Below are 12,200 nucleotides of genomic sequence, written 5' to 3'. Positions count from 1 at the left end.
AGCCAGTAATTTACCTATTTACTTAGTAATTATTCATGTTGGCGTCCTATGGTGTCGGTATACGAGGAAGCTATGTCAAAGCTCCCTACCATGTCAGATTACCTTTAAAGTTCTCCAGAAGTTCCAATGGGAATGAAAAGCATCTGTTTACCGGTAGTGTCATGACAGTGCATCATGACATTGCTCATGTAAGAGAACTGTTGTTTTATGAACAAAATGGCTCATAAAAACAATGACGGTGAAAGAGGTTTGTTGTAAAAAGCTCTAAGACCTGGGTCGATAGAGCATGGGATATACAGTATATAAGAGAGAGAGCGTGTTTGTGTGTGTAACACTTTAGTGCTATACCCATTACACGATTAACCATTAAGGAGGGCAATGTGGGAATGACTCTCCATGGCCTATGCTGGCAATTTGTGTTATTTTTTTTTATTCAGCAATGTCATGGTATTCCAGTGGAAAGGGAATTTATTACAGCTCTAGATATTATTTTGTTTCAATTCATAATATCAACTCATCTCTAACATGTTAAAATGTGGATTCGTTTTCAAAGATTAATTATACAATTTCTGTTTTCCTCAACTCTCTGAATAGTGAATACACTCTGCTGTGTTAACTCAAACCGCAGTACAGTGCCTCTTGTTAATGAATACGGTAGTATGGTGTATATATATAGTACTAGAGTGTTCAATTGTAGTATATCAATGCCAATGTCATGTTCAAGATGTCCCAGCCAACAAATGACCAGTGGTCACTTCAAAACACATTAAAATTGGGGAAAAAATGTGATTAAAATATTTTACAATGATGGTTTAATACCTTGTCATGTGACAAACTGAATGATCAACTATGAGTCAGTGAATATGAGAGCACGTCCACATGATGTGTTATTATTATCAGCTTCCAAATGGCTCTATTCATTCATTTACTGAAAGGGATTACGTACGAGTGCCTGGGAACCTCAAAGGATGTTTAGCATTTGAATAAAGCGGGGCCTGTTGGCATGTACTTATGTGCCTCAGCTGCCTGTTTTCCAGCGTAGCCTGCAAGGCAGCCTGTGACAGAAGCATCCAGGGGGCTGTGGATTGGGAGGTCATACATATGCTAATCAGACCCTAGTCTGCACGGAAACCGACTGTGTGGCTCAAAAAGTTCTTCGCCATAAAGTTTGCAATGTGTCTCATCAGCACTGCACCCAATCTGCTGTATTACCGTTATGGTGCTTAAGAAATAGAAAGGTATACAAATACAAAGATGAGAATGACCATCATCCATGGGTAAAAAAACTGAATTTTGTATACTCACTGTCATCCTTAGATTCTATTTTCCTCAAGGTTGCCTCGTCACTGTCCCCAGTCCTTGTTATAACACAGTCACTGACCTAAAGCTGCTTTAACTGCTTTTGAAATGTCTGCTTGTTCCTTTCATGTGATTGATGTACTCAGCGGCGGACTGGCCATTTGGCGTACCGGGCAAACGCCCGGTGGGCCGCTGGGCCAGTGGGCCACTGGGCCAAAAAAAAAAAAAAAAAAAAAAAAATGTTTTTTGTTTTTTTTATGAAAAATATATTTTTAAAAATGTTTTAGGGTTATTACGGTCATATCCGAGTCGCGCGGCCCAATTATTAGTTACGTTAATGTTTGGGCTGGGATGCTTTCCAGCAGGCGCCTCAGTGCGGCCGCAGAGTTCATGTGCAGGGCTGGGCTGGCTCAGTGAAACGCCCCCCCCCCCCCCCCCCCCCCCCCCCCCGTTGACAAAATGGGGGGGGGTGGGCCGGTCCGGACCAAAATGCCAGGGCTGAATTTTGGTCCCAGTCCGGCCCTGGATGTACTTTATTTAGTAAGACATGTGAACGACAGTACATGGAAGTACACATTCACAATACAGGGTCTACTAAACTGGAAGACTCATAAAGCACTAAGCTTGTTCATAATAAGAGAGATTCAGATGGGCCCCAACCCTGGAGTACAAAGCAAATGTTATTTGCTTTAATGATGGAGAAGAGAACATGAATTTAACCCCCAGTCTAAAGGGTCAAAAATGCTCATAAATAGGCACCAAATAAAGGTGCCCAAGTGTTCAGCTATTTCTTGTAGAGGATTTTAAGTGTGTTTTCTCCACACAAAAAAACAACAACTTTGTTGACAGTTGCTGCTGAGAGTTTCTCTCTCAGTATTTGGAGAAATATTGGTATGGTTGGAAATGGAAAGCAATAAATTCCTTCTTGAACTGAAAATGTGTTTTAGGTGACAACCGAGTAAGTCACATTTCTGAAACACAATTTCCTGCTCAGGTCAAAGGTACTTTCCATCCACCAGGGAATGCACACCAAGTGATGATCAGAACATCAGAAACTCATAACACACAGAATGTGTAGTCAGCACAAACATTTGTGGCCTATAAAAAGGTTATTGTCTGACATAAAGGCTATCACTTCTGAGCTTAACATAAAGGAAACTGAGGCAACCCGGTCCTGTAAATGGCGTGTGATAGATAGCATAGGCTACAGCATGGGTGACCACATAACACATAGCTCATTTCGTTCTTCCAAGAGTTTCCTTCAAACTTCAAAGAACTGCAAGGGTGGCGTGGCTTGTCACAGGCTCAGTGCCAGAATTGTGACACCATGATGACAGTTGATAAAATGGTGAAACATAAAGGATAATTTCAAAACATAACCAAACTCATTAGAGCTCTGAGCTCTCTATTTGACAATGAAGCATCTAAGCCAACCAATAACACTCACACTGGCAATGTTAGATAACCTACTGTCTATTTGACCTTGCATCACCAGGCTTTCTGCAGTACATACATGCACGCACACAGACCATTTCCGTATCTACTCCAGAATGCAAACTGCAAAGCAAATTGGTCCCAGTCTACTGTCTGTTGAGGCAAATAAGACTTAGCCAAGTGTATGGCGTCTTGGCCTGTACTGCACTTGGTGAAACTTTAGTGTGCTTGATGCTCAGTGAATGTGCCTGTATGCACAAGCCTTCATACTCTCTCACACCAACAAACTATCTCACAAAATCTTACCATGGAACAACAAATACAGGTCAGAGCATGCTGAACACAATGACATGACTCAAGTGCTGCTCAATTTGGCCTGTGCTAGGCTGTCAGCTTTCTGTATGCATGTGAAGACTTGCATTAGCCTTTTTTTATACATATACTATATGTATAAAAACGTATACTCATAACGACATGGCCGTGGTCCTGCCTTTATATGGACATGTCAGGTTTGTTTATGGTTATGTCTGAGTCAGATTGACATGGCCGTGGTCCTGCCTATATATGGGTCTATTGGGTTTGTTTATGGTTATGTCTGAGTCAGAGTGACGTGGCCAAGGGCCGCCCGACCTCCCATTAGCCAATTATAACATAGGATGTAGTAGGAAATGTGATCATACGATGAAGTCAGTATAAATTGGGATTTAACTATCCAATGGTAATGGGTAGTTACAGCTTACAGCGTGGACAACCATACTGTCAGTAATGTTAGCTCTGCTGACTGACAGTATGCTGAGGCAGCAGGAAGTTTGCACTACCACATTATGCTCTTTCTCACGCAGAGCATGTGACTGATACAGCATGTGTTTGCAGACCAATGTGAATGGCTTTCCACGAATTAGAGCACGTAAGAGCACTTTCGGATGCAGAGGGTAAGTAGAAAAATATGCCATTATAAATCTCTTTGCTTAGTAGGTCACAACCTCCCAATGGGGGAGGAGACAGGAAGCTGGGGGTAAAATAGGCTAAATGTTTATAAATCACCAGACTGAGAGCAGCATATCCAGAAATGACATTTAATGTTGTGTCCCTATCACCACATAGCACCCCAGCACCACACCTCATGGCCTAGCACAGCCTCGCGCGAGCCAGCACGCAAAGTATTTCCTGTTTCCATAGCACAGTAGTACGGTACCCCCTCTCAAATCCACAGGTATGCGTAGCAGACTCCGGTCATTGACACTACTTTGTAATGTAAGTACATACAGTAGGTGGAGGTCATTGCTTCTTCCCTAACAATGTAATGTAGACAAGTGGCTCAGGCAAACTGTCCTGTATACAAATGCAAATCACCTGTGCAGGAGAACCAAATGGACCCTTACAGGTCTGTAAACTCAGAGTGTAAAAATGGAACTAAATGGATGTTTAGTTCAGTTTATTAACAACAAATGAAAACAAAAGAATCACAGCAAAGACAGTGCAAATCACAACAAGTTTAGTGCTAATCGCAGCAAATCCAGTGCAAATATATACAAATTAAAACAAAAATCACAGCACACTATATGCATGTTCTGAGGTCGTGTGGGAGAGTAAATACAGTCCTCACTTAAGTCTACCGAAATATCATGACCACTGCCAATCAGTAGCAAGCAGCACCATACATCACCGATTTGGCCTTGTTTGGCCTAGCCCAGACCACCCTAGAGTGGGGCCAAAATTGGCACCCTTTTTTGGCCCTCTTCGGCCCCACTGAGACAACTTTGGCCCTGGTCCTTTTATATGGAAAACAACGGCACAAGTAGGCGGAGTGGTGTGGTGTGGGTCTTGCTTGTGGAAACCCAGATAATAATAGAGAGCCTCTATACATGGCTTTACTAATAAGCATGAAGTGTTGCAGTGCCAGGCTAATGAAAGCTTAGCCAACCAGACTACCAAACTAGCCTAACCAGGCGAGTCAAACCAGTATTCTATAGTTAAGGTCAGAAACATTTAACCACATTAAACTTAAACTTAAACTCTGACATCCCAATTTTGGGCACATTTACAAATAACTTTTTGGCAGAGCATCATCAAGGTTAGGGTTATATGCCTCTTTGGGTGAAAAAGACTCTAGCTATTGAAAAAGACTGCTTTTAATGGAGCTAGATGATAGGTTAAATACATACATTAAAACACAAATGCAAACACGACTTCACATATGTTGTCCTGCATGCCTGTCTCTGAAAATCAATCTCAAGACCAAACAACATTCTAAAACCCAGTCAACAGACAAAGGAATGTGGAGTTGATGAAATTGCTTATTCAGCTGCACAAGATAATGGAAAAGGCCAGCAGTCTGTTCTCTGGTTGTAAAGGGCAGTAACAATTGATAGCATGTCATTACTAAACCCAACCCAGAACTACAAAGTTCTACAGCAAACAAATTAATTATTGCATATATTTTCCTCCCAGGTTGAACTCCCAAAAGGACTGTTTCACTGCATGTTTGATGGCAGTAAACTGAACTGGCGCACTCAGCCAATAACTACCAAGTGCAATGTTTTCTCTGTGTTCCCATGCAGCTACTAACAAATGATCCCCATAGCATTTGGATTCCAAAGTATTGTGAGATGCCCATTCAGGCAGGACACAGTGTGCACGGCGCACGCCATTGGCACAAGGAAGTCGAGAAGGCAGTTGTCCTAATTGTGTTTTGGGTTTGAATGTAGAGAAGACACCGGAGCAGCTCGGACAATTGAAACCTCTTTTATTAAGGTGCAAAGTATACAAGACCTCAGAGTTGCTCCAGTGTCTTCTCTACATTCTGCTGTATGGTCCTGCTCCTGTGACGTGGGCTTGCCTATGTTTAGGCTGATGCACAGCAGTAGACTCCCTTTCTTCTGTTTTGGGTATGTTGCAAAGTGACTTAAATGAACGAGTTTCTGATGCAGTAGGACCTTCATTAGGCATATAACAGTAATAGCAAAATAGCAACTGGACTGGATAGGTTATCAAAGTAGAGATTAGGAAATAGGTAGCCATTCCATTTGGCTGGAAATGGGGAGGTAACTAACTTGTAGAGGTTGTTGGATAGTTATTACATAGATACAACTGGATAAAATGCTCTTTTTTTTAGATTGTGTAACCTGAGCAGGTTACAAAATCATAATCAATGAATCAAATATCATGATCCATCGTTTTGGATTCTCATAGCAAGTACTGTATCATGACGTAATATCCCATTGTTATTAGTGTTAGCAATAACTTTGTATCCCCACCCTTGGAAATGAAAATACAATAGAGTACCAAAGTCCTGACGTCACTCGCTCATCCCCTGGGTCACGTAAGTTGGGTCATCTTAGAATCGTCTCATATAAGAATTGTGGTCCAAAAATAAACAAATTGTCCCGCCGCTATTGTCAGGGAGGTGGCTCTGTATCGTTTATTATAGTCAGTCACTCATATTTGACGACTCAAGTTTGCCTGTTACATTCTTCGTCAGCAGAAAGCAACCTCTTGTTAAAAAGCAGAACCTCACAGCACAGTCAAATGAGACTCACTAGATTTGTGGTGGTTTTCACCCACCACAGTTCCTTTTTTTCCTTTCCAAAACAAAACAATTATTAGAATAAATTACACATTTACACTCTAGTCTGTAGGTAGTGCATGAAAACAGTAGTGTTTACAATTAATATCATGTTACATGGAAGAACATGAAAGGAGTTCTTTGCAACCAACAACCACATGCTCACAACAACCGATATCTGCTTTCTTTGCAACAAACAACCACAAGCTCACATGTACAATGTCTTACACGAGCACACCAAAATGTATTAGCATATCATTGAAGGCTCCCTGGTTTTAAGTATTTTTGTAGTTCATACCATGCAGTTTAATCTAAACATTGCATTGAATATTGAAAATGAGAGTAGCCAAGATTAGAAGAGTAATTTTCTTTATCTGGTTACCTCATTCATGGCCAAAGACAGTGTTACCCTTTAACTTAGATGAAAGGCGTTCACGGTTACCTGTGAAAGCAGTATCGACGACCCAACACTTACAAAAAGAAGTATGTCACCTAACCTGTTTTCTTGAACAAGACATACTGTAGCTGTGAGGAAAGAGATGTAGTTTGGTCTTCATGCCCGTTCCTGTGGTTATTTTTGGATCTAAAAGTAATATGGATTTTTGTGGATAATACCTGGTTGGTTAATGTCTTGTCATCAGAGTAAAATAATATATTTTAGAACATGTAGTCTATATTTAACATAATCCTTTAAGTAAAAATGAACAAGGCTGGGCCAGCCATGTGTAATTTCCCTGTGAAGTGCACTTATGTTGTATATATCCAGGTGTTTCACATTCTACCAGCTGCTCAACTGAAGCAGAAAAAGGCCAATGCAACCTTAAAGACGGGGTGCCGTGATTTTCAGTGATCCCCCCCCCCCTAAAACATAATCATCAGGTATTATGGTTATACTAGGAGGGAGATTTTTTTCAAAAAAGTGTACAGACATTGTTAAAATTATGTTTTTATGTGGACACGCCTCCAGTTCATTAAGTATACCTGGTTCTCACCTTAGCACCTCCTCCACCACCTTAGCACCACCCACCTATCCTAGTCCCTCCTCCTCCTCATGCCCACACCTGTTGTGTTATGATAATGAGGGAGGGTATGTTTTTACTATGTCACTTAAGCACTGTTTCTCTATCGGCACATTTGACCCTTAAGGTTTTAGCCTCCAGGTAGAAACTCAAAATAGTCCGAGAAGACATAAAACACCATAAAAACACCACAAGGGGGCTTGATGAAGTTCTATCAACCTCATAGACACATGAAAAACAGAAAAGGTGCAAAACCATGGCACCACCTCTTTAAGGTTGGGATATTTCGCTGGTTGTGTGACATTTCGCAAATTTCATGATCGACAACCCATAACTCATTGATCTAGAAATATGGTCATGATGTCCTACAGTTTTCTCTCATTTAATCTATATTTTACCAGGTAGTAAGTCAATTTGAGACCAGGTATCTCTTTTTCGAGTAAGACCTGGCCAATAGTGCAGCTGATAAAAAAAGACGTATATGCAAGACACAGATGGACAAGAATATAAGAAAGGCAAATGATTGGGATGGGTGGTAGATTAGAGTGTTGTAGAGTACTTAATACTGCGTTACAATGTTGTCATTGAGGTCAAATATTGATATAAATATAGATCCAAAGTTAAGTGCCTGAAATCACCATTTGCATCAAACAATATGAGTGGCCAATGTAGCCTTTAGGGGAAAAACATATCCACTAATGGAAATGTTTTTCAATTACACTATGAACTCATAATTGTGAGACTAACTAAACACACAAGCATCAATGTAAAAAATATATATTTTATATGATTCATTATATCAATATATATTCTATTGTTTAGCCTATAACTGGGAAATAACCCAATACCACTCAATGTAATATTACTCTCTCTTGTCAAGGCTGACCAGCAACATTAATAAGCAACTTTCATTTCAGTCAAAATTACTCACAAAACTGACCGAACATTTAAATGATGCTAAATCTGTACACTGCAGATTATTATTATCCATCTTCGAAAATGATCCATTTGAAATAAAACGTATAAAGAGAACTGCTAAATGTTCATCCCAGCTCTCACACGACCCTACCATTCATATTTCCTATGAACAGTTATGACAAAGGTAGGCTACATTATTTTCTTAATTAGATCTAGTCCCAATGAGACACATCTTCTTTTCTGGCTACATTGTATCGATCATGGAATGGTTGTTACATCGTATCAACCAGAACTGTACAATACATTGTATCAACCATGGAATGGTAGTTACATTGTATCAACCATGGAATAGTAGTTACATTGTATCAACCATGGAATGATAGTTACATAGTATCAACCATGGAATGATAGTTACATTGTATCAACCATGGAGTGCTGAGCACTAGAATACAGCCCTCGCTAGTCGTAGCATCAATCAAAGGCCTAAAGATGAACATTGACAATAACACACCACAATTTGACCAATATTCTGCCATACCCAGATCAGCAATACAAAATGAGTTGCACATTTATGGACCACACATATCTTAATGTTTATAACAGCGCTTTTAAGACGTACAACAAGCTAACGTTATAATCCTCTCGACCAGTGTTGCCATGTCGGCTTATTATAAGCGATTTCTGTAAGGTTCCTTGTAAATATTGCGGGTTGCATTTTTTTGGGCTTGGTTCTAAAGTGCAGTTGCTTATTTTTTAATTATTTTTAAACCAGTGGTTCTCAAATATTTTCATAAATGTTTTGAGCTCAGGGAGCATTTGTGTTGTTAGAATGTTTCAAACAAATATTCCAAATATTCCACATTTTGGAAATGTTAAAGTGCTCATGTGGCCTAGTCGCTTCTTTTGGGCTTGTTTTCATAGTCCTGGTTGCTTATTTCTCTCACAAAATATGGCAACACTGCTCTCGACCCCTCATCCAGCTTTACACACACATAGCCTACAGGCTGAATAAATAAACACATTCTAGGCCTGTATGGACAGTGTCCAGTATGTCGTATTATGCACATGAAGAAACGATGATCAAATACATGAAAAGCTACGACAGAATAGATCATTGTGAATGTCATGTCACCCTAGCAGTGGATCACCTGATCATCATCCCCCCTGGCAGGGCAGCAGCTACTCACCGGACAGTTCGTCGGGTTCCAGCCCGCTCTCTGTGTCCAGCCCGCAGATGACGAAATAATCCGCGAACCGACAGGAGTTGGAGCTGAATCCGGTGGTCATTGTGAGACTGGTCCGCTGGCAGAACCCTGCTTATCCTCGGCCTTTCGATCGGGCGCATATTAAAGAGTGTCGAGGTGCTGTTGTCGCTCGGTAGCCATCGCTCAGCGGATGATGATGATGCTACGACGACGATGTGTGATCGCAGGAGAGAGAGCCTAGGGAAAAATCAGAGTATGGCAGTCGAAATGCATTGTGGTCAGTGTTGCCAGATGTTGCGAGAGAAATAAGCAACTAGGTCTATGAAAACAAGCCCAAAAGAAGCGAGCATAGGCCACATGAGCACTTTTGAAAATAGTGCTATTTATTGGCTATTTGAAAATCTACCTACTTGCAGAACATATGGAATATTTTTTAAAACATTTTAACACCACAAACCTTGTATGGGGGTCCCTGGCATAACATATTTTCAGATGGGGATCTGCAGACGAATACATATTAATTATAGGGGCCCTCCTTGACTTGAAAATGTTTGAGAAACACTGGTTTACACAACATGAAAGAAGCCCCAAATAAGCAACCACACTTTAGAAACAAGCCCCCCCCAAAAAAACGCAACCCGCAACTACCAATATTTACAAGCGACTTTACAGAAAAACAAGCCCAAAGTCGCTTATAATAAGCATACATGGCAACCCTGCGTGTGGTCCTTCCAGTGGTCAGTAGTTCTTCACAGCTGTTTTCATCTGGGGCCTCGGATCAGATCAGATAGGCTCTATGCACAGCAACCATATTATCACCTTCACAGGTGTTACCAATGATACTTATAATGAAGGCTCTGTTCCATTTAGTGTAGCTAAGGTTCTCAGATTTTTCCATTTGGTTCCATTTGTACACTCTCAGAGTTACACACCCGTAAGGGGCCATTTGGAAACCCCTTAAGGAACCACGAGCGTCCCTGGACCCACATCTTAGACCCACTGGTGTAGCAGAGTGTTTCCAGTGAGCCAACATGCACAATATCAGCACCCTGACTGTTTGACCAGAATGGAACAGACTCAACAGAGCCTTCATTAGAATCATTGGTAACACTTTAGTGGAGGTGTTAGGACCCAAAAATATGCCGTTGACTTCAAGTCATGATACAAAGGTCCCCTTTGGTATGGAAGTACCTTAGGGCCATAGGAAAAAAATTATCCAAAGAGACGAGTTAGATCACCCTTCATTTCTGAAATATACATGTTTTAAAAAATGGCCGCCACCATTTACAGCAATACAGCAAAAACAATATCTTTGCTTCTGTTAAAGCTATAACAATAATATTGGTGTCAAAGTGTACATTTTTGGGGTCAAGTAATCCAATTCAATAGGTTTCAAGGCAAAAAAATATATATCATTTTCTCAATGCCATGAAAACAGGGCTAAAATATGCTAATTTAATTGGAAAATGTTGTTTTAACAGGGTAACTTTCCATTTTTCCCCACTCTAAAACCTTAATTTAGTTTCCCCTTTGGCATGGAAGTACCTTAGGACCATAGGAAAACATTTATCCAAAGAGACGAGTTAGATCACCCTTCATTTCTGAAATATACATGTTTTAAAAAATGGCCGCCACCATTTACAGCAATACAACAGAACCAATATCTTTGCTTCTGTTAAAGCTATAATAATATTATTGGTGTCAAAGTGTACATTTTTGGGGTCAAATAATCCAATTCAATAGGTTTCCAGGCAAAAAACCCAATCATTTTCTTATTGCCATTGAAAACAGGGGTAAAATATGCACATTTTATTAGAAAAATACGTAAATAACGGGTAACTTTCCATTTATTTCCCCTCTAAAACTTTAATTTAGTTTTCCCTTTGGCATGGAAGTACCTTAGGGGAATAGGAAATAAATTATCCAAAGACACAAACTAGATAAGACGTCATTTCTAAAGTATTTGTGTTTTAAAAATGGCCGCCACCATTTACAGCAATACAGCATAGCCCATATCTTTGCTTCTGTTAGGGCTATGATGATAATATTGGTGTCAAAGTGTACATTTCTGGAGCCAAGGAATACAATTACATAGGTTCCAAGGCTAAAAAACCCAATAGTTTTCTCATTACCCTCACAATGGGGGTAAAATATGCACATTTCATCAACAAAATAAGTGACATTAAAATGTTCCCCCTATTAAAAAAACTTTAAGAAGTACAACCTCTTATGCACATGCCATATATGCTTTATGTGTGTCTGTCCAATCTAGGAACCCAGTCAAAAAAAGGAAAAAACAGCACCCTCTGCTATTTTTTTCCTTAAGATTTGACTCTGGGGGGGACCTCCCAATAGAATGTGGAAAACAGGATGGTGGCCATTAGGTCCGCCCTCAGCCCTCCACTTCCGGTCTATGTGTCTTTGTTTACATTCCTAACATTCCTAACTATACACGTTGTATCAGGAGCTCCCGACAGATTCAGCTGCAGAGCTCTGAATCTGTCTTGAGAGATTAGTGTCTGTCTGACTGTAAGTGTATATGTCTGACTGCTATCACCTGAGAGTTACACCTGTTGCTGCCACAAAACATAAATTCTGCACAAGGGACTGTGACAATTTGATTAAATCAGAGGTGACAGAAAATCTGAGACACTTTGAGGTTCAATTTGAGGTTTGTATTACTTTCTCATTTAATACAGAATGTTTTTTATGTTAACTGTGCCATTATTGGACAGAGTCGACAGAGCAAGAAGAAGACAT

The 12,200-nt window shown here is 40.2% G+C and overlaps 1 protein-coding gene across 1 annotated transcript in view; it reads right to left on the bottom strand.

The window, feature by feature from the left end:
• Positions 1 to 9,681, bottom strand: part of dennd5a (DENN/MADD domain containing 5A) — a 40,528-nt gene extending 30,847 nt beyond the window's left edge. Inside the window, exon 1 of the mRNA XM_084062560.1 lies at positions 9,423 to 9,681. Coding sequence (XP_083918686.1) covers positions 9,423 to 9,522 — 100 coding nt within the window. The 5' untranslated portion in view covers positions 9,523 to 9,681. The remainder of the gene's footprint in view (positions 1 to 9,422) is intronic.
• Between the last annotated feature and the right edge of the window lie 2,519 nt (positions 9,682 to 12,200).

This window comes from Gymnoscopelus microlampas (genome assembly GCF_963454915.1).
Source record: "Gymnoscopelus microlampas genome assembly, chromosome: 1".
In the NCBI taxonomy this organism is placed as follows: Eukaryota; Metazoa; Chordata; class Actinopteri; order Myctophiformes; family Myctophidae; genus Gymnoscopelus; species Gymnoscopelus microlampas.
The sequence above is the reverse complement of the archived record's forward strand: the minus strand, read 5'-3'. Positions and strand labels throughout refer to the sequence as shown.